This window comes from Alligator mississippiensis, chromosome 6 (assembly GCF_030867095.1).
Source record: "Alligator mississippiensis isolate rAllMis1 chromosome 6, rAllMis1, whole genome shotgun sequence".
Classification (NCBI taxonomy): domain Eukaryota; kingdom Metazoa; phylum Chordata; order Crocodylia; family Alligatoridae; genus Alligator; species Alligator mississippiensis.
The window spans coordinates 17,728,910-17,752,701 of NC_081829.1; the positions used below are offsets into that span (position 1 = coordinate 17,728,910).

The window sequence follows — 23,792 nt, forward strand, 5'->3', positions numbered from 1 at the left end:
TGCTGCTAAAAGGGCCCAGCAAAACAAAATGGGCAGAAGCCGAGAAGGCTGAAGCCCTGACAAGGGAGCAATTGCACATGTCCTTGATTATCTTTGCCCACAGCCTTCTCTGTACTGATGCTAATCTGTCACAAGTTCGCCTTCCAGGGGTTTATTCAGTAGCTCCTCTCTCCCATCACCCCATCTTGATGTCTTCCTGCTGATACAAAGAATGAAAGAGGCTTCATCTCACGCTCTGGAAGCCACAGCTGTAGGCCCAAAGTAGAAGCCAGGACTCTCTTGCCATCCGAAACTCTTATGCTATTTCTGCCCACAGCCAACTCCCTGATCATGCCTTTCTCTTGGCCCCCTCACACTGAAAGTCCATGAAGAATCCACTGCAAACCTTGCCTCACTCAAGGTCTCTTCCAGTATGCCTTGTCACTGTTCCTGAACTTCAGCTCCCCTCAGCATTTCCATAACATTTCCCAAAGAAGACTTTTGACTGAGGATGAGTCTCATCTCCTACGGCCCTATGTCCCTGCTACAGTAAAGTCCACACCTAAATGAACACACACAGTGCTTTCCCACTAATACTGAACACTTATTGCATCCAGTGGCTTGTGGCCTTTCAGTAGCTTGCCCAATCTCACACAGTGCAAAGAAAGCTAGGATAAAATGTGCACATGTATTAAAGAAGTTGACCTCGTGGTTTGAGAAAACCAGCCCCAAATTCACTTCACAATTAAAGGAACAAAGATTGTTTCAAGCTACTTAGAAGTTGTTTTTTTTCGTTAGAAGCAATCCTAATATGATACCAAATGACCATGCAAGCAGAAAAAGAAAATAACTCCTTTATTTTTGCTCCAATCCTTAATTTTGATATGTAGGTTGTTGGGAGAAGAGAAAGCAAGGATAGTTAAATCTATGCATGGCCTGCCTTGAAACAGATGATGTACTGTTCATAGAAATGATCACACTATCTGTAAAGCAGATTTTGGAAGCTTTACAATACGCTAAAATACCCTCCCTTTTGCGGAAGCAAGTTGTATTTAATAAGTTTAACTTATCTTGGCATTTGTTTATGTTTGTTTTTTGTTAGATAAGATGGTCACTAGGCAAGAGGCCCTTTGATAGAACCAGCCTCTCAGTTATTGTGGGTAGCTGTTGGGTAGAATAGTGCTTAGCTTTGTATAAGTACCTAGCTACTAAAGCAGGTGTATGCCATAGAAACTAGTAACATTTGCTATTCTGCAGTTCAAATATGCAGAATATTTGATACCAAAATAAGTAAAACATTTCCTTGTTATTCACCAGAACCACAGAACTGTAAATGAAAAAGGAAATAAGATTTATCAGTAATGCCTCTTCTCAGCAGACTGCAGGAACCTTCTGTGACCTTCCACAGTTCATTAAAAATTAACTCAAGTGATGACTTCCCTTCAGTCTCCCAGAGTTCAGCATTCACCAAACTCTGCTCCTGAGTTACTCTTTAATTTAATCTCCAAAATGAACAAACAAGCTGAAGGACAGAGCTGAGTCAGCGAACAGCTCTGAGGGGTACACTAACAGGCAGTCCCGTGTCCCTCTTATAAAACCAGTAAGCAGGGACAATGAAGAAGCCATTAAAACCACGTGTGTTTGGCAGGAAGGGACCAGAAAGCTAGCATGTAGTTCTAAGAATGTTGAGGTTAACAAGAAGAGAGCCAAAACAAGGCACAGGAAACAAAAGAAAAAGCAAAGAGGAGGAGGAGGAAAACATGGTCTGATATGGGGAACAGACGGTGCAGTGATAAAGAGAGCTGCAAGCGGAAGGGGAAGCGGCAGCAATAGGAAACAAGGAGGAAGCAAAGGGATCTGAGGCACTTCCAGTAGGGGCCCTTCAGTTTTGAGATGGACATTAAAAAATAGCTTTCAGTCAGCTGCTCAGGATGCACCCTGTTTAAGTGTTCATAGAAGTATGGTGCCAATTAGAAGGTTATTGCTATAACTTGTGTCATGGCAATGCCCAGAGGCCTTGACCAGGGTACTATCATGTGAGGTGCTGTCCACATACGCAGACCCTATCCCAAAGTATGTAGGCCCAGATCCAGAGGAATTTAGGCACCTGACTCTCAGTGATTTCCATAAGCGATAGACATCTAAATACCTCTGCGATGTGAGCTTTCTAATTTAACCACATAGTGTTTCATCTGATAAACCAAACAGCTGCAGGGTGGGGAGCACAATGGACAGAGAAACAGTAGTGATTAAGTGAGCAAGTAGCTAACACAGCCCTCCCACAGTGATTTGCAGGTCTCCACCACGTGCACATGACTTTACTTGCCCTGAAGGATTTATAGGAATAGCAGACTGCCTGAGGTGAAAGTCCTTGCTGTATAAAGCCTGGATCAAAATGGGGATGCCAGATTAGCTTGGTGACAAAGTTTTAGTTGAAGATCAAACACAGCACCTGTTGCAGCTACACAAAGCATCCAACCATGCTGCTACCGTGAACTTCTCCCACCCTCACCTGCAGGTATCTGGCTTAAAGGAAATGGAGTTCAGGCTTCTACTTGAACCTGATCCTTGGTTTCTTCTCCATAGACAGCAAGCTAGGAGACCTGAGTGGTCAGCCATAAAAAATCTGCCCACTAGTATCAGAGCACTGAGCTGTTCCACAGAAGTTTGGCATGCAAGTTTTCCCAATACAAAAGGGAAACACTAACAGCCTCCTCTTCCAGAAAAAGAAAAAAGTGTTTTCACTGAATAAAGATGAAATTGAAAACACCACTACACACCTTGCACAGAATCTCTTGGTGAATTTGCAGTGCTCTGAGGCCTGCAGGCTGTCCTTGCCTCAGAGCAGGACAAGCAGAGTAAGCAGCCAGAGGGACCCAGGCATAGGTAGCAGTGAATAACTCAAAAGACACTGTTAGCCCAGTAAGAACACCATATTGTTACCCAAATTCCTAGGATAGGCGCACAGAAAAGGGGCATAACTCTTCCTGGCAGGAGGCTATGACCACTGATTAAAATCTGCTCTTCTGAAATATAATCAGACTGCCCTCCATGATCAGAAGAGAACCACCCTTTCCTGCTCCCAGGTGAAATACATTTATAGCAAACCTGCGCCTAGAGGTCCACTACTTACCCAGAAAAGATTCCACTTCACCTGAGACTGGGTTATTCTTACTGGTCCTTTTGGGCACAGAGGCCTACTGTGTGATTGTAACAGTGTCCAGTTGCTACACCCAAGCAACTGCAAGCAGGAAGTTCACTTCAATGTATATGTCCGTGGGAGCTGAGGAACCGGTGCAGGGAGAAATGCTCAGACAGAAGCATAGCTCCTAACATAACCAAAGGAGAAAAAAGCTCCTGAAGAGGACACAGGTGTGAGTTGTGGAAAGTTCATTGCTGTCTGTCAAAATCTTCATAAAAACTGTGCCCCAAACCTCAAGGAACAAGGGAGAAATGATCCATTCCTTCTGTCTTGTTTAACCAATCAGGCAATTGCAGACCTGGGGACTTTTCAAGGGGCAGAAAAATCAGGCTGTTAACAGTTCCTGATTCATGTCTTCCTGTTGAGCAATTACATACAAAAAAGGGAAAATTGAATGCACTAATCAGTTATTTCCCATCCAGTTAAGAGGTAAGCATTGCAGAGCAAGGGCTGCCTCAGTACAACATGCACAGAAAAGCCTCCAGATCCCATGAACTGTTAGCCTGGAATCCTGAGTGAAGGAACTTAGCGAGGTGCCTGTGAAAATTTTAGTCTGAATTCATTATGTGCTTTGGGAACCTGAGCCCCACTTAAATCCAGTGGGACTTAGGCTGCTAAGGCAATGTCATAATGAGTTATTCAAAATCTCTATACCAATGCAGACATGAATTATAGCCATTGGACACATGGGAAATTCAAAGTTAAATAGTAATCTTAAGAAATCTGGGAAGTGCAGAGTGCTGATATATAGTCAAGACTCACAAATAATCTGAACTCTGCCCTGTAGGGATACCAGAACTAACCTTCTAATTTTGTATCTACTTCATAAAGTAAACTTGTTTTGTACAATGGATTTTTCTAAAAGTTTTGAGAAACATAGCCTGTAGCTATGGCCACCCTGTTCCAAAGACAGCAACTATAATGGTACAGTAAGTGCCACTGGCCTGTTTTCTTAGTATTTCTACATAAAGATTTAAAAGAATCTTCAAGATATGGGTGTGGCCATGATACTTTGAAGGAAGCCCCTTCCTTATTCAGTTTTTGGGTAGATTACTGAAAATGTGCAGTTCAAAGAAGTATTTTTAGAGTACCTGATATGTATGAAGTCAATTATAAATACACATTTTCTCACCACACTCACTTTGTGTAGCACTCATTAGAAAAGTGCAGTTTTATTATTTGAACCTAGACAAATGCACTAGCACAGTTGGATATTTATATAGCTGGAAAAACCCTAAGGCTAGGAACAGACATTACAGAATGATTAGAAATCATTACAGAGTGTGAATGTGTACACACAGAGTGTACAGGTTTAAACCTGTAACAGAATTAAGTTCAGTGTACATAAACCACTTTCAAAATGGCTGAAACTGGTTTAAGATAAACCTGGTTGAATGCAGACTTAACTGATTTAGGTCAAACCAATTTATGCAATGTCTGTCCCAGACCACTTCCTAATTTAAATTAAACCACAGTCCCCCAGCATCCCAGATGCTTTGCAACCCTGGGCTGGGCTGGGCTGGGCTGTCTGCTCCAGAGAGCAGAGCTGGTCACACCTCTCTGTTCCCTAGCCAGAGCTCTGGTTGAAACTGCAGGCACATCAGGGTCTGCCTGGCCTCCCCACTACCCTCACTGCTTGCTGCTCAAGCAGGGATTCCCCCCCCCCCTCCCTTCCATCTCCTACAGCATGGTCCCCAGCCCCATGGACCCTAGGCATATGGTATGCTAGCTAATGCTGAGAGGTGTGTCTCCAATTTCACTAGAACAGACAGAAAGAACACTGTCTGTTTAGGGCTTTTGGGGAGCTAATAATCAACAGGTCAGCTGGTAATGTCCCTCCATTCCTTCCTTGGAAAAACCTGTTTAAGAAGAGTTTGAATTAATGAGAGGGGCTTTTGTTTGTTGATGGGCTGATAAATCTGGTGTTATCAGCCCCCTGCTGGTTCCTTAGCTTGTCAGGTTTGCAGACAGTATAAAGAAGCAGGGAGAGGGAGATCAAAAAGCTCAGTATCATCAACAGATGCATGCACTGCACACTCCAGCCCACCTTTGCCTCTGAGTGCTAGGCTGGGGCTGGGGACTGGCAACACTCCCACCTCTTCAACAGCCAACGGGGAAAAGCCTGGAATTATGCAGGCATGGAGGGGCTTATATCCCTCCCTAATCAGAGCATCCTGCTGGGGCCTCACCATGCTCCCTCTCAGCTCAGCTCTGCAGAAGGGAAGGAGGGCTGCTCTAGTGCCCCCCCCCCCAGCTTCTAGCCTAAGCCACTGCAAACGTGCCTAAATTTCCTCAGTCCAGAGAGAATGTCTGTGCAGTTGCAAACCAGTTCAACCTAGATAGGTTAGCCTGACTTTCAAAGATTGAATCAATTCAGACTCAGGCTTTTTGAATGTCTGTCCCTAGCCTAAATGAGTGGCAAGTCATAATGTACTGTGCTTTTAGCTTGCACAAATGAAAAATTTACAAAGCAACTTGGATTGTTTATAATCATGTATCCATTCTATAGTTCAAAAAGCTATTTCAGTGTGCAGTTACTGCTGCAATGAACCCATTTGTTGTGGATAAGGGTATCAGTTTGTTTCTAAGAGCATCTCTGGAAGGCACAATTCAAATTCCTTGGACCATTAACTGGACCATGCAATATTAAATACTTCCCCAACACAGCAAACATAGAACTCTATAGTGTCCCCATGTTTTCATAGCTATTCTTTAAAACTACACTATGCTTTTAAGGAATGGTTACTGTTTTGCACTGATAATGTTCTCTCACCCTTAAGTCCTATGTGTGACTTTCCGGTCTTTAACTACTTGACACACACCAGAAGCAAGCTATGTTACAAAACTGTTGCGCTCTGAAACAGACTTCCAGTCAGCCGAAGAACTTTCTAATGCAAAGACTTATAGTTCAAAACAGCCGCTATGCACCTGACTGTATAATGTTTACACCAAGGATGGCCAACATGCAGTATGAGTGCCACAAGTAGCATGGGCAGCCTCTGTGTGGGGAAGGAGCAGAGTGGCAGATAGGGTAGGAAGTAGAAAACAGAGCAGCAGATCAGGCAGGGAAAACAGGGGCTGGGAACATAAATCTGAGCAGCAGATCAGGCAGGGGAAAGGCACTGGCACTAGAGGAAGGTGTGGGGCTTGTTTGTAATGTGCCTGCCAAAAACTTTGGGCCTCACTGAATTAAACTGTGCTAGACTAATTTCCTGCATCCTGCACTGTTCAGCTTATGTCTCAACACATGAAATCTGATGTTCAAGCTCTGACAGATGCTAAACAAACATTTCTGCAAATTGTAGCTGTATTGTGGATCAATACTCAGTTCCAGCATACATCCCACTCCTATGTTGCCTTGCCAGTATACCTAAACAATGAGCTGACTGAACTACCTTATGAACTACTACAGAAATATAAGTGAGGAACAAGCAAGACATGACAGACAAAAACCAGTTAGCACTGTCAAAAAGAGATGAGTGAGTAAATTCACTGTGCAGCTGAGCACTCAGCACTAAATATAGAGATGCATACCTAGACAATTTGGTAGCAATATAGCAACCTTACTAGACAATCGAGTAACAGTTACTTTAGCAAAGCTGATCAGTTACTGTACTCTCATGGCTTCTGTGGTTTGCAGGAGCGAAGGTTTACCTTTAAAAGTATGTAATTTTTTAAAAATCCCATCCACAAAAGCTACAGACCTTTCTTTGAGATTACTCTGGGGTTTGCTTTGCTCTTCTGTAGGGCACTTAGGGGTTTAGATATAATTTGAAGATGAGCACATTCAATACCCTTGGATTTCAATGTGCTGGTCATAGAGAGATTTGAAGGTCTTAAAAAATATCAAGGTACAATAGAAAGAATCAGCCAGAAGTAATGATCATAGGAGTAAATGCTAGCAGTATTTTGTAGTGAGCCTGTTGGCCAGTGGACTATTTCAGATGAAAGCTTCAGGGTACCTTTCAACTACGTTTCTCAAGAATGACCCAAATACAAATTCATAAATCCTCACAAGACAGATCATTGCTAACCCCATTTGTGTGCCCAGGAAATGAACTACACAGTCAAACCTAGACTTAATGCTTCACATGGACTTACGGGTCTAGTATTAGGCAGCAAATTTGAAGCTAAATGACCTACAGCAGTTCCCGATCAGCAGCAGAGACAGGAGTAGAACATAGGTTAGTCCAATCTTCTGGAGAATCCCATGCTGTCTACTAGACTACCCAGATCCAGAGCCCTTAGAATCCAGTCTTTCTGTGTCAGAAGAAAGAATGGTCTCTTGACACCCTCTAAACAGTCAGTTCATACATAAAGCATGAGACTCATTGCTATAATATTTGGCTCTATAATGTTATACAAGTTTGAGAGAGCAATGACATGGTACATCTCAAATTTCTTTCAACAATGAGATCAACAAGTCAAAAATGCTGGGATTTTCAAAAGAAGGTACTTTTGACCAGTCTCTCAAGTCTTTCTCACAATAATTAATTTGTTTCATGGATCCCACATAACTCACTAGTTAGTTCAGACTCATTCCTCTTCCAAGATTATTAAATAGAATTAGAATGTGGGTTTTTTGTGATTCTGATGAGCACAATCATTAACCAAGAATCACAAAATCGTATGGCTGGAATGGATCTCAAGAGGTCATCTAGTCTAACCCCAGAGGTAAGACCAAATACACCTAGACCATCCTTGACAGATATTTGTCTAACCCAGTGGTTCTCAGACTTTGCTGGCTCATGCACCCATTTTCAAGTGTGATATACTTTGTACCTTTATGAGTCCATATTATCATTAAAAAAATAACACTTCATGGCACTACAACCACACTGTAATCTCTGCAACCACTTAAGAGAGGTTATAGAGAAGCTTTCCATTTATATTTCCACTGTCACTTTTGCTTTCCTATTCCTTCTTTCCCACACACCCTCAGAAGTACCTTTATTGCAGCTTCTTAAGAACCTCTGATGGGGATTCCAAAATCTCTCTGTGTAACCTTTTCCAGTGCTCAACTATTCCTACAGTCCAGAAAATCTTGTTAACATCCAACCTAAATCACACTTGCTACAAATTAGGCTGATTACTTCTACTCCTTCCCTCGGAGGACACAAAAAATAATAGACCAAAACTAGATCGAGTATTCCATCCAAGGCCTTATCAGTGCTAAGTACAACAGAATAATTATCTTCTGCATATTATCTTATATGACTTGTTTGTTCCTCCCTCTTCTCACAGTTGAGATTGCCACCAATGTACCACTGGTGGGTTGGTGTGGTGCATAGAATAAAGCCTAGAACCTTGATGACATAGAAAACAGATTGAAAATGTTGCCCAGGGCCAGCTACAGGTCAATTTAAGCACTGATGTGTAAGGGTTGATAGCTAAGCAATGTTAAGATTGGTCCTACATACACTAAATAAATAATCAAAAAACACTAAAATTAAGAGACTATTTGCTTCAATGATAGCCAATAGCAGCCAGCTCTGTACATAAGCAGAACATAAAATTGTCTTTTCGGCCATTTTAATTAGGTTGATCTTTCTGAGTGGGTCTCTTTCCCTTCATATGGTAAAGCTAAACAACCAATCAGGCCTTTGATTTGTGGAGTCAGATACTTGCCGAGTTGTGAAAAATCTCTGTGCAGGTGAAATTTGGCAACATGCTAAGTAAGTAAGTAAAAGCATTTGGATAAGTAGTATCATGTGCTCTGAAGTTTCATTCATAGTTTCACCAGGCCAAAAGAAGAGAACTGAGAAATTAATTAGCATTCTCTCTCACTGTTCTTCCTGCATATAAAACATTTTGTGTGGTTTCTGTTACTCTAGTTCCCTCCAACAAAAAAAAAAAATCAGGCCATTTATAGCATATCACACTATTTCCTGTAATTTAAGTCACTGAAGTCTTTAGCACATGAATAGTTTGTGTGAACTACTCTGCTCTAAATGTTTAGGACAGACAATAACTAAATTCAGTGCCAAGGGATGCCTTAGGAAAAAGGAATCCCTTGGCTTTATTTCCAACAGGGTTAACAAGAGTGTCATAGCATGGTTCCTCAGGATTTTCAAATGGTACAGAATTTGTTTCCATTGCTGGTGGTGGCTCAGTGCATGATTTCATAAGATTATATCAAGCTTTCATATTATCTAACAAGGCTCACTGCACATCAATTTAATCTGGGGTCAGTTTTCAGTCCCTTATGAGCTGTCTCCATCATCTTAAAAGTTTCTGCAGAATTCGTGTCCCACCGGCTTCTCAGATCATTTCCTTCTGCCCATCACCTCCCAAGCATTCCTGCTATCTGCCCCAGAGTACGTCTCCTACACTTTTTTTTGTCTATCACAGCCTTTCACTTAAACATCAAACAGTTACCCTCATCTCCAGTCCCCTGAAAGAGCACTTTATATGATGTCTTTCAGAACTGACCTCTCCAGACATACTTCCCAATTTCCATGTCTCTTCCACATGTGAACTATATTTCTGGATACAGAATTCAATTTTAAGTAACTTGGGGCATGGTTCTTATTACAGGGAAGATTTCACTAAGAATCCTAGCAGAAGCTCACTTTCCCATTTCACTTTCAGGTGAAGACCTGGAATTATTCATGTGAGTACAGAAAGCTTTGCATAATAAGTTAATTTGTAGGTGTGCTTGAAATGACAACTCTGAAAACAACAGAAACACTCAACAACTCCTTGTGAGTACTAAAGAGCTACACAATTTCAAGTACTAGTATCACCTTGGGTGTATCAGCCTCTACAAGAGCTTCCACATTTCTGACTTCCTACAGAACTAGCACTGCAATTAAAATAGCATTCTGCATGTGATATCTGAGGGTGGGACACAGCAGTGAAATATGAAGTAAACCACACTAGCAGCTGCAGTGGAGGCAATATTGCAGTCCCCAAAGCAAAGCCCAAACGTACTGACCACCGTTACCATTCTAGAGCCAAAACATAGCATATTACCAGTTACCTGTCATTATGATGCTTTTTATTACATGCTCAGTCAGTCAGGAATTCAAGTAACAGAAATTTTAAGATTTCACTAATTGTTCATTTGCTGCTGGTGCTGCCACTACAGTGGGACATGTCCAGTTATAACCATCATGAGAGACAGAAAGAGATCAAGCAGGTCAGGCAGACAAGGATACATTATTAGTAGAAGCCTCAGATAATATCAGGGCACATTGTACTAGCATTATGCTAGGTGCTGTAGAGTGAGACACCCTGAGCATGTCTACACATTCATTAATGCACTTTAAGTAACCACATTAAATCTACTACCTCCTCCAGACATTTTTACGTGTGCTTTGCAGGTAGTGGGGGAGCCATTCTAATTTAAGTGCCACAGTGTCTTGTGCATGTCATGCATCAGTGTCCCTGGTGGCAGGGGCACTTTAACTAATGCTCCTCAAATAAGGTGATGCACAGGAACGCTGATACATGAGACATGGAGGCTGGCACGCTAATTAGCACACTCCAGCAGACTCGATTAATTGAGTCTCCTCCAATGAACTGTAACAGCATGTTGTAGCAGCCTCCCAGCATGTCTACAGGTACCCTCCATTGTGAGGTACTAGAAAAATGTGCATTAACCTATTTTAATGTGTATTAGCTAAAGAATGCCATTTTTTGTGATGCTTTAATACGCGTTAAAATAGGTTAATGTGCATTAACCTAATTTAATGCTCCCCCGTGACATAAATGTGAATGGAAGTGGGTGGGGAAAGGGATTAGCAGAAAATTGCAAACTAGGGCACAGAAGGGTTAAATGACCTACCCAAGAATATAGAGGGAGTCTGTTGCAGAGACTGGAACTGAACCAAGATTATGCAAAGCCTTAATTACAATCCCACCTTTTCTGCAATCATATCACAGTCCAGCAGGAGATGGGTTATGGATTGTGTATCCACACTCAGTGAATGAAAGGATTTTTAATGGAAGATGTCACTTATATCTTGTTTTGAATAACATATTTTAAGCAGATTCACAATTCAGAGTCAGAGTGACAAAAAACTGTGTGCTTTGATAATCTTAGAAGTGTCTCATTATATACTTAAAATGGTCCCAGGTGCCAGACAGGTTGGGAGGGGAGGAGGGAGTTAATGTTAAAATTGGAATAAAGCAAGTAATTCCAGTCATAATCATACTGCCTGGAAAAAAGACTATGAGAAACGTCTTGGTAAATAGGAATTAGTTTTAACTGAGGTATTTTATTTACACTATCTTTTCTTCTGATGAATTTTTGCCTCTAGTACAATAAAGCCAATTGGCAATATATGCATTTGAGTTCAGGCGAAGAAACTAAACAAAGTTTGATGGGTTTTTCATTATGAAAATTGTACCACAAAACCTCATACTCTTCATTAAAAATAGCATTTAGCTGTAATTGATGTTGCAGGCAAGTGCCAGTGGTTTCAGTGCATGTTACCTTTCAGAAGAATAGGTATAGAGAAAGCTATAAGATTCCATCTGAGAAAATCAGACTCCTACCACCTGCCCACAAGAAGTTTCACTGTAGTTGTAGAGCAATCATACTACATTATGGTCATCCATACCAGAAAGAATTTTACCAGTTCCCTACTAGACAAATACAGCACCATGCAGAATGGAATAATTTCCTATCTCCTCTGTAGGGGCTGGTCCTGAGAGGTGCAGAGACCATCTGGCACTTCACAGTAGATGCTCAGAACCTGGAAGGTCAGACCCAAGATTCCAGAAGCTGCTAGCTAGTCAGCTAGCATTAAGAGGTAGCACACCTCCCATAGGAACTACATGAGCTTATATTATTAAGTTAGAAGACGAGCATGCAGAACAAGATTCAGCATAAGGTGATTCCCAGTCTGTATGAGATAAGATCATAGTTTGGCTGTTGTTTTAGTATTTGGGTACACATAAGTGACTTCTCTGGAACAAACTGCAGTTATCTTGGGTGCCATCTTTTCCAGTCTAACCTTAACTATATTCTCAGTTCCTGGCAACTTAGGGAAAAATCATCTCCTCTAACTTAAAGTGGGTGAGTTGTGCCACTGCTACTTGTCCCTAGGGAACATCCATGCATGCGTGCTCTGGTGTGTGGCAAGTTGCCCCAGGTGGGGCAGGAGAGGTTGGGGCCAGCACCTGGGCTGCCCGCAGCAGCCTTACCTGGGGTCCTGAGGGCCTCCCAGGACTCCAGTGGCAGTGATCCAGTGTGCAGAGCCTGGCCAGAAGCTGGAGCGTGGCTCTGGCCAGTCAGGCTCCAGTTTTGGGCAGTGCACGCTGCTGCCACATGTGCACACTGGTGCCACTTAAACATTAGGAGCCATCAAAGGATCAGGGGATGTCAGGAAGGAAAATGATAAACAGCAGGTATTTGGAAGAATAAGATGAATAAGGATAAGTCCTTCTTTCTCCTAGGGGTTTCCTCACTTTGGAAGGACTAGAGAAACTCCATCAAACATTTGCCAGGCTTATAAAGAGACCACCAATCCAGCAATTAACATTCTCCCACTAACCCTCATTAACAAGCCTCCCCATCAGTCAAGTTACATGACACAGCTATTTGCAACAAAGAAGCTAACAGCTGATTCCTACTCCCATTTTAAAGGTATAGGTTTCCAATGGTCCTTTGACAGGCTTCAAAAAAATTGCTGCTGTACAGACGTTCCCAAAGACTAACTTTGGAAATATGTTTTAATCAGCTAAAAGTTAGTACCATGTGCTATATCTCCCCTAGAGGAGGATTTTTTCCCTGCAAAGCAGCAAATAGACTTTTGAAATCTGGTTCTGGTTCTTGTGGGAAAGAAGTGTAGCTCCCTTTTGCCCTATTCACATCCAGTTTAGCAGAGAAACTCCTGCCTTGCTCCCAAACCTAACCTTTTTGAAGTCAAAGTAGGTTTGGTGAATTTGAAAGAGGGATCCAAATTTGAGCTAATGCAGATATTTCACTGCAGCCTGAGCTACGGAGGAGCTACTGTGGCTCAGCTGTGCTGGGAACATAACCTGGTCTATACTAAATAATGTTATTGTTATGACTACTCTGTTTACAAGCATGATTTTTTTACCATAATAATTACAACAGTAAAAAAGTGATTTATACCAGGACAGTTATTCCTCTTCCCATGTGGCAAAACTTAAATATATTTTTAAGTATGATTGGCCAAACTTGAGAATTATATTGCATCATTAAAGAGGCATGACTTTCTGGTATAGATAAGGTCTAAGGTTCAGACGGTGAGATATACCAGCAACTCTCAATCCCCTGTGAGATTACTGGAGATTACTGGCACTCACAGAGACTTCTGGCTGTAGCACAAACCTAAAGCCCAGCACTGTTCTCCTGATTTGTTACTGTAAAAACTTTTTGATAAGACAGCACTGTGAGCATCCCTGGATCTCTGGCAAAGTTTAGACTTAGACAGGGCTTCACAGCTCAGGGTTCTCTAGAGCCCAATAACATTTCTGTACGTACTGAACCTCCAATACTGCTTATGAACTAAAAAGAGGGCTTTGGCCTTTTTCAGATGTCAGATGCATCATAGTGAACAGTAACTGCCTTCAGTGGGAATGGTAGAGCAAAGCCAATGTTTTCCCCACTGTCCAGATCAGAAGCACGTTTCCAATTCGGCTGAATTTTTTGATATACAAAGGTGACTACTGGAAAATGCATTGGCACCTGTAAAACAAACACTATTACCTAACTGGAAAAATAAAGCTTGCTTTCTAGGAGCCCGTGTTAGGGATTCTTCAATTATAAGTGGCTATGAAGCATTCCAAATAAAAGAATTGTCTGAAGGTTGGTGAGAATCTTTCCCAATGAAGAACCCATTGGTGGGGTGGATGTAAAGGGCTCTGGTCTGTAGAGCTTCCTTGACTAAAGAGGCTTATGGGATTTGCTTTATTTTGTGTACTCAGGGAAATACTTTTACAGCACACAAAATTGAGATCAATAACATCACACACTGCCTCCCTGGTAAAGAAAACATGCAACCAAGGTGGCCAACTTACCTTCTGAAATAGCTTTCTTGATAGCTTCAAGGTAAGCTTCAGGCTCATCATCATAGGTGAGCTCTTTCCACTGATACCATTCCTTGAAAAATGTCAGATAGTCATCACAATCCGTGACACCGCAAAACAGTTTGACCACTTTGTGTGGGGGATGCAAAGCTTCTTGAAGGCTCTGAAGGGCAGCAGGGACGTAAAAGTTCTGCACTAGCTCACCAGAGAGCAACACAAGGATGCATCGGCTACTACGGAATAGGTCCAGCTCCTCATGGGGAATAGCAGTCCCACTCTCCACCTTGTAGCTCAGAATCCGCTGCTTTCGAACTTGCCGAGAAGAGATGAAGAGATTCTGAAGATACTGACACCATTCAGCGGCATCATCTGTATATGCAATCAATACGTCACAAGCCCCAGGGGCTCCTGTGCAGGTGCAAGATAAGAACAGGGAGAAGTGTCAACTCTGCAACCAAAATCTTACCTTAGACTTGCAGCAAAGAAACCAATTCTCATTTCTTTCCGACTCATATACATGAGCTCTGAACCTGATGGAAGTTTAACAAAGTAGCAGATATAGGCAGAATAAGCAGATGTCTTCTGCATTTACAGAGCAGTTGTATGGCTGGCTGAACTCACACTTGCATTTCCTCTGCTAAAATCTGAGTAGATGTTTCATTCTCACAAACCCCCCTTGAAGAGGGGAATTTCCTACTCAATTTTGAGTGTGAAAAGCCACAAATGGAAATTTTCGGATTGAATAGGTTGGTTAAAAGTCTAAGGTAAAAGAAAGCCAAGCCTATTGTAAAAAATTGATTAACTTTAGTTGATTATGTGGATTATGTTAGTTTTCAAGTACGAGCCCACAAGTTACAGACTGAAGCAGAGGAACCTGAACTAAATATAGTAAACCGCTATAATAAAAAGGTCTTTATTTAAATATGGTGTCTCAAGATTTACAGGAAGTTACAATGGCTATACTGTATTTGTCCGATGCTCATTCTGCAAACTGCCTGTGAGATGCCTACTTATGTATGAAACTGAAATGAGTTTCATCAGGTCTCACCAGAGTCTCCAGCATGGAACCATGACAGGAACTCCATAGCTAAGGCTCCAAGACGTTTTCCCATATAAGCCCAGTTTTGACCACTTCTCCCTTAATTGTCACATTTCAGGAAATAAACTTCCTATATAGCATGTTTAGTCCCCATGTCTGAGGCAAAGAATTAAGAGTGCATTGGTTTAAATCAAGACCTCAAGCAGTACTGAAATGCCTATGGATCCTATGGCTACAGCTTCCCTATTTTAGGATTTCACTCCTGACCAGTACTTGTTATATAATTGTGCCTGAGAACCTAAGAATACTGAAAATTGTTTCTAGATCTAGAATGTAAAGAAAGCCTCAAGGAGGGAACAAATGTGACCTGCGGGTATGTTACCTCCCCAAGTCTCAAGAGAAACTTTAATTGTGAATTTCTCCATTCACCTCGGTGTTGAATATAGACGCAAAGTTGAAGTATACAGCTCAGCTGCCATTGTCAGTCTCACTGTGGATAACTTGAGCTGGATGTTTCTGTTCCTACCTGCCTTTCCTAGAACCTCAAACTTACTTTTGAGGTGTCAGAACCTCCAAACCACCTCCCACCAGGAACTCCACATTTACAGTGAAAGAAGGTATCAAAACCAGAATTTTGGCATACAAACAGGAACCACAGGCAGTGTGAGATTTGTTTTAACAAACCCAGTGACAGCATAAGATGTATTTCTATGCTCAGTTTTCCTCCTTGCCAGAGCAAACACTGATTCAGACAATTGTGGAACTAGTCTAGTACCTGCCCCTGAAGCATCAAATACAAGCTGGCACAGAAATGTGAAGGAAATGGAGAATTCTAGGAAGGCCTTTCATAGAATGAGTTCACTCCCTCCCACAGCAGTTGATGTAAACACATAAGGAATATGCACCTTCATGCTTCAGGGCACAAGCTGGCCACACACTATTGTGCCTGGATAAGGAAGTCCACAGTTAAAAATATAGGTCCTTACTCTAACTAAGCTCCTTTGTCATCCTGCGCTTCAAGTCAGCTACATGTTTTGGCAAGGAGTTTCACAGGTTAATGCTTCATTAGTAAAAAGACAATACACAATAAGGAACATTTTCCAAGTCTCATTTTGCATAAATTCATTTCCTTTCCATAAACTTGTTAGAGCATCTTGGATCAGGTCTGTCCTACTTCTCAGCACCTGGGGACTACTGCACAGGTTCCTCCCACTCCTGTCCTTCCCCCCTGCATTGCACAGACTCCCTCACCACTGTGCAGGCAGGATCTCCCATGCTTCCCCCACCATGCTTGCCTTGTTGCAGGGGCTCCTCCAGGCTCCCCTCAGCGCATGGGCAACCCCGCTGTGTAGGGTCCCTTGAGCCCCAGACTCCGTGGGCTATGATGCCATGTCCCTGGGGTTGGGGGAAGGAAGCAGAAGCACGATGAGGGATGGGGAACCCAGAGACCCTGCAGCAGCAGCTGAAGCAATGGCTGGAGCAGCAGCCATGCAGGAGCCCTAGGGGCCATGAGTTAGCACCTTGCAGGCCACATGCAACCCCTGGGACACCAGTTGGGCAGCACTGCCTTAAATTTTCAAAAAGTTTAAAATCTAGTTTATACTTCTGGTGTCATTTTATTTCAGCATAAAAGCATGTATTGCTTTACTTTATAAAAATTCTGTAGTGTTGCAAGCAATTCAGGATTTTTTCATTAGATTTTTTCATTACATGGAAAAGGGCTGGGATGCCATGGGTGCTCAGGTGTACAGTTGACATCTCAGAGGTCACAAATGCAAAGCTACAGCAGAAGTGCTCACAGCATGGCCCTGTTAGATTCCAATGAATCTGTGAATTCTGCTAAATACCTTGTCAAAAGGACATGAAAGAGGAAGGACGGACTTCATGGAAAGAGGTCAATTTATCAAGTTAGCAAATTGAAAAAAATTAGCAAGAATTAATATTTACAGACTATAAGCTTTTCATTCAGCTTGAACTGAGGGTGCCCCTTTTAAAATTACCTTATAAAATATACTACATCACAATGATGTGGCACTGTGCATAATGAGATGATGATCCAGTACTGTTAAAGAGCCCTGACAGAGACTGGAGCCCCATTATGCCAGCATTGTGCAGAAACAATGAGAAAGTCCCTATCTCAAATAATTTATAATCTAAACACAGAAAGTGACCTGCCTACAGTCATAGATGGTCTAGAGAAGCACAAAGAATACAGTAAAAGTCTCCTAAGGCCTTGGACCAGAACCTGTACCATACACAGCTTTATCCATCCTTTCAGGCTTTGAGACAGAGAGACCTCAGGGTCATCTTTGAGGAGTGTTTGGAGGTAAGGCTATGTCTGCACTGCATTGGAGTGGACTAATGAGTATTGTCATGAAAAGACACACCAGTCACTTGCTTCACTTCCCTGTAGCTGCTTTTTTGGCCAATACATAGCATGGTTCTCAGGCTCAGGTACACTTGTGAGTATGGCAATTACTTGACACATTTTTCAGCATGCAAAAAGCATGAGAGAGTGGGCAAGTGCATTTTTATAGCACCATTCCCTAGCATGGTCTGATGTAGTATAAACATGCTACCAGGCTGTGGCCCTTATGTTCTTGGTAGACATTGAGCAGCTGGTCTCTGGTTATCAGAGTATAAAACTGGGGTTCTGATCACTTCTGGTCATTAACTAGCCGATATTTCCAAGAGTAGGGAGTTAAAAGTCCTCCTTGGGCATAACTGCATTTTGTCCATTTAATGACTCCTGAGTTTTGGCAGGATACAGCCTTCATTTTCCCATCTTGTGCCACAGGGTGCTGTCAGACAGCTGGTATGCTTCTACTGAGTTGACCTCAGTAAGTGGTATGTGAAGAAAAGTTTATCAACAAGGCTAACTTTATGCCTGGTGTAACTTTAATGACTTCAGAGGGGTTACCCCAGGGATGTTATTTAGCCTGTGGTCAGTACTGACAGTCTGTGAAGTGATTGTGATCTGCCTGAATGAAAGGTATAAGACCAGTCTGTTTACCACAGTTTCAAATGCTGGTCCTTTGTTGAGGACCTATTTCCCTCCTACTGAAGACAGAAGCCATCAGCTTCAATTGAAGCAGCATCAGGCCCAGGGTCCTCATTATACCAAGACCTAATTCTTGGTCTTGTACATGTGCTGTCAGGCGGTTGTGGGCAGCAGCAGCTCCTGCAAGAATGAAGATTCTCAGCACTTGGCACACTTAGTGTCAGATCCAAGAAAGGATTCAGCACCTAAAGTGCAATTCTGGTAGAATCTGAGAAAGCCACAAAGCCCCAGTGAACCACCTCAGAGCCTTGGGGTGGACCCCAACTACCAGGCTACTGCACTGCACTCCACTTACATGGGTAAGTGCATCATTCGCTTAACTACATAATACAACACCCATCCCAACAGTTGTCCAGTGCTTACATCATAATATACTCTCGTTGTCTGCATAAAATTTAATAGCAAAGCTGTTTAAAAGTGTAGCATCTTTTAGCCCCTCTCTCTGCCTCGTAATTTAAGATTATTCCAGTTAAGTGCATGGTAGCTGTAAATCCATGTCTACTTTATAACCAGTCATATACACTGTCTAACTGCTCCAGAAAGAGCAAAGGGGAAGCAGCTGTCAAAGGGCTGCTCTTAAAAACTTGAAAACAAAGGGACCCAGTCAGGTTCAGGGCTGCAACCTCTACTCATTTTCAGCAGGGCCAGAACTAGATATTGGAAGTCTCAAGAAGGAAGGGACCTAGTAAGTTTGGGGGCTGCTAATATCATAGCACTGACTACACTGGGTACTTAAAGAGCACATCTTATGTTACCTTAGGCTAAGAGTCTACCCAGGTCAGCGTAATAGCCTTTTTCAGTCCCAAAGCTACTCATCTGAAACTTGGGCACCACCACCAGCCATCTTCAAAAGGAGAGGAGCAAATCTGTACACAAGCGAATGACTTTGGTGCCTAAATCCAGGAGGGAGTTTTGGGCTATGAATCCCAGTCTCCTGTTGGCACCTCTGCCTCAAGCCTGCAAGGCAGGTGCTGAAGTCTGGCGGAGAGGAGGGATTTCAGGCACACACCTCTCTTCTGTGTTTCCTATTGGCTTGCTATCTCCCCAACCAGTGTGCTGTGCTGGCTGTTGAAAACCCCATTCCTGAGGTACCTACGTCTCCCCTTTCAGTATACTGGGCACTCAAGGTACCTGGCTTGGATTGGGTTGAATTCCATGCCCAGAGCCAACACCTAAACTTAGGTATGGTGTTGCCATACTTAATTCCCTTGGCAGATCTCAGCCCTTGGGCCTAGGCAAGAGCTTCTGCATTTAAGCTGTACATAAGAAAATGGCTACTTGCTGTCTGTCACTGGAATACATAAAAAAGTGAAAACATTCTCAGTACTAATCGCCCAAAATAATTATTAACCAACATGTTATCAAAGTCTCCCAGGTTGACTGGACCAGGAAACCAATACTTTATTTAAAAGTGCTGCAAACAAACTCAGGGGAAATAGCGGGATAAAAGTTGATAAAGAGCTTTGCAAACAAGATCATCTCTGAGTGATCGGAACACAAGATTTGCATAAACCAGCATGTGAATCTAAAGTAGTTCTGCTTATAACAAAGTCTCCTCTTAGAACCACCTTCTGTTTACTGAAGAGAAAGTAATTTTGGTATCTGTCTGAGAGTCCCTTGAGACCTTCATTTAGATATTTTTACATCACAAGGAGATGTGCGTCAGTGACGCACAAACGTTACCTCACAGCCCCAGAGGGCACGTTTTCCCTTTTTTAGAAGAAGATCTCACAAACAAGCACGCTTCCCTGCGGGGGAGGGGGGACTTGCAAGTTCAATGTCAGTAAGACTTAAGCAACATGGGCCAAACCCTACTCCCATGGGACTCCAGAGCCACATACCAATGGCATTAGATTTTAGTCACAGATTTCTTAAACCATTTTCTATTAACTATATTGCATGATATGTTTTCCTGAGCTGCTTTGTGTAGAGCATTCTTGGTAGACAGGGCACAAGTTAGGCCTTGACCTTCCCCACTCTGCTCATTCTGATTCCTGCCCCCCAAAGGTATACCTGAAAGATTTTCCACCCTGGGTGCTGAGATGGAGGCAGGGGGGCCTTGAGCTGAGCAGGGTGGAGCAGAAGCCAGATGCTGCTGTAAGAGAGGTGTCACTGCCAACAGCCAGGCCCTGCAACCACCACAGTTAATATGGCGAGTGAGGATATAAAGCCCTAAATTTGGCATCAGTTACAGAGCCAGGGACGGGTTGACTCTTAGTGTTGACACCTGGCACCTCCATTTGCAGCAAGAACCTGTCCCCGCTCGCTCCAAGTAGCCAAAGGCTCAAGTCTTCTTATGTCCATTCCTCCACCTCCCTTTACTGAGCACCCAGGGCTCACATGCTACATACTTGTAGTGTGTGCACTCACTTAATAAAAAATGAGTTCAGCCAAGTGAACGGGAGCAAAGTGGCATCCGGAGGTCTCTGAATGATCTCTGGCCCCTGCCACATATCAGGGGATAAGTAGAAAACAAGTTGCTGTACAGTGTTATAGAGGTCAGTGGTTCTCACCCTTTTTTAGAATCAAGACACCCTCCATAGCTTTTCTGAATTTGATAGCACCTCAGTTGAGAACCATTGCTGCCTCCACTTGCCTCAGTGGTTCGCAACCAGGGTGATGTACCACAAGCTTCAGCATGTATTAGGGATTTCTGGCAAACCTAAAACAGGCAGGAGCACAGGCTTACCTAATGAGTTCTGAGCCCTGGACAAAACTCCTTTGTGCCTCCAGGTTGGGAGGAGGGAAGAAATGCAGTCTTACTTGCCCTGGGGGTTCCCACACCCAGCTTCTCCATTCAGCTAGTGCAAAGGGCTGCTCCAGCACAGCAGGACTCATCTAGTAAGGAATACAAATGACTGCTGCTGCCCAGCCAGACCCCTCTGGACAGGCAATGCAAAGGGCTGCAGCCAGAGCGCACGCTTTTCTGGTCCGACCCGGTATGCTCCTCCCAGAAATAGAGGGGTGCGGGATAGGCCCATTTTCCCAGGGCATCTCTGTTTCATGGGGGAGCATGTGGGGTTGGACCAGGGAAGGCTGCAGGAAGCACATGGGCTCTACCACAACTGCTTCCGCATCTACCTCCACAGGAATTTTAACCTGGCTGTAGCCACACAGACATCACAGCATCCCTGGAAGGGGCTCACAACACCCCAGTTCAGAACTACTGATCTGAATAGGAATGGACTTCACATTATGGAGCATGTCCAAGAGTTAGAAGACTCCAGCCAGCATTATGCCCCAACCCCCTGGCTGCATGCTACCTCCTCATTCAGAGCGGGATATAGCAGGATGGTTATTGACACTAGCAATAAAACTGCATAGCAACAAGGCATCCCCACAGGCAACTGGACTGCCGTGCAAGAGCCCAGGGAGTGATATGAAGGCCTGAGCCACATCTTGGGGCACCTGTATATATCTGGGAACACTCACAGGTTCTTGGATAGACTCCTGCCTGTTTCCACCATGAGAATTAGGACCAGCATACAGCTTTACTCCACTGCCTACACCATGACATGGAAGAAACACCACACCGAGGGAAGCATCAAAGGCACTAAGTAACATACTTTACTCCCTTATTTCCCAGCCTTCCAACTTCTTCAAGTAGATCAGAATTAAAGAGCAATCACCCTTGCATGCTATAGCATTGGCGATAGTCTTAGGTAGAGTTTAGATCAGGGGTGGGCAAAATATGGCAAAAGACTTCATCTGACTCTGTATCCCTTGACCTCACCCATCCCACATGTGAAGGGCAGTCCAGGGTATGGTGTGTGTGGCTGGTCCTGCCACCCCCAGGCATGCAGTAGGGCTGGACTCACTTTCTGGCAGCCCCGGCAGCAGCGGCTCCTTCTGGCTGCTGTTGCTGCCAAACCCAACCCCACTGCCTGGGCACCCCAGCCCATCCACCCTGCACCCATCATCAGGGGTGGAACCTGCATGGGCAGGGGCATGTGGGGAGCAGACTGCAGCTCTATGCTGGAGCCCCAGACCCATGCTACCACCGCCCCAAGATCACGGCCCATCCACCTGTCCAGGACACCACTCCTTGCCCACTTGCAGCCCCATCTCATCCACCTGGCCATGCACCCTGCCTGCACAGGTCCCAACAAGACTCCACAGAGACCGCAGGATTGTGGGCCAGTGACAGCATGGGGCTGGGGCCCAGGGAAGAGCTACATGCCCCTGTCCGCAGAACCGGTGCCCGTCACAGGGGCCTATGGGGAGCAGATTGTGACTCAGCCCTGATCCTGTGCCATCATGGCTTTACAATCCCAGCCCTGGCCCAGCCTGCCCATCCTGCTCCTGGATGTCACTCTGCCTGCCTGCAGCCCCGTCCCAGCCACCCTGCCGAGCATGGAGCAGAGTCACTTAGGAAACATTGGTGACCTTTGGGGGTGGGGGGCATGCTGACCCGGGCCACAAGAGCTCACTAAAACCCCCTAAGCAGAGCTCTAGCCCAAATCATTGTCCACCCCTGGTTTCCATGATGGACTGTAGAAAATGTCTTGGACAGGGGTGATCCTGCTTGGGGCAGGGGACTGGACTAGATGACCTCTGCCAGTCCCATCCAGCCCAACTTCTCTTTGACTCTAGGGCCCCCCTTTCTCTGTTATCTCATGGCAGGACCCTCGAGGAAAACAGTCGGGGCAGCTGGTAGCCTGAGGTACCAGGCTACCAGCTGAGGTACCAAGGCGTGAGGTACCAAGGAGGACTGAAGTGCAGAAGAGGGGGCACAGGGGTGAGTTCTGCCCGGTGAAAGCCTCTGGCTGTCCTCTCCACCAGGCTACGCAGCGAGAGCGGGAATAACCTTCCTGGCATTTGGCCCAGGAAAGCAGCACCAGGGAGAACTGAGTCGGGCGCCCGAGGCAAGGCGGCACCTTGGCAACAACCGCTGCCATCGGCCAAGGCCCGTCTCCTGGAGCCGCGGGACGGAGCTAGAGCCGCCCTCACCCGCTCGCCGTCCAACACCGCCCCGGGCAGGGTCCCCGCCGCCCCGGCTGTGCCCGGACACCAGCCCCGTCCCTGCAGCCCTGCCGCCCCGGGCCCCGACGGCGCGGCGCGCCCAGCTCCGGCGGCTCCGCGGGGCGGCGCGAGCCAGCGCTGGGGCTCGGGGAGACGCCCGCCTACCTGAGGCGGCCATAGTCCGGCGCGGCGCGGCGCGGCGCGGCGCTGTGCCCTGCAGCCCCGGCCGCGGCTGCCGCCGGCACCCGAGGGGGACTTTCCTCCCGCGGCCACTTCCTCAGCGCGGCGCCAGGCTCCGCCCGCCCGCCCCGGCTGCGGGGGCCACGGCCGCCCGCCCGCACGTGCCGCGCGCCAGCGGCCCTCGGGCAGCCTCCCCCCGCGCCCGGCCAGCGCCCCGCCTGCGCCTCTGCCCCCGTGTCCTGCTGGCCGCAGAAGGAGGACAGCCCTCGGCACGCGCCCTTGGGGAGCGCAGACCCCACGTCCCGGCCGGACCGGGGGCAGCTCCCTTCCCACCGTGGCCATGTCGGCTTCGACGTGCGGGCACT

General features: G+C 45.0%; 1 protein-coding gene across 1 annotated transcript in view; it reads right to left on the minus strand.

Annotated features, from left to right (window-relative positions):
- Positions 1-23,500, minus strand: part of PIK3AP1 (phosphoinositide-3-kinase adaptor protein 1) — an 85,717-nt gene extending 62,217 nt beyond the window's left edge. Inside the window, exons 1-2 of the mRNA XM_059729669.1 lie at positions 23,413-23,500; positions 14,177-14,593 (exon numbers count right to left, since the gene is read on the minus strand). Coding sequence (XP_059585652.1) covers positions 14,177-14,593; positions 23,413-23,425 — 430 coding nt within the window. The 5' untranslated portion in view covers positions 23,426-23,500. The remainder of the gene's footprint in view (positions 1-14,176; positions 14,594-23,412) is intronic.
- Positions 23,501-23,792: the final 292 nt, after the last annotated feature.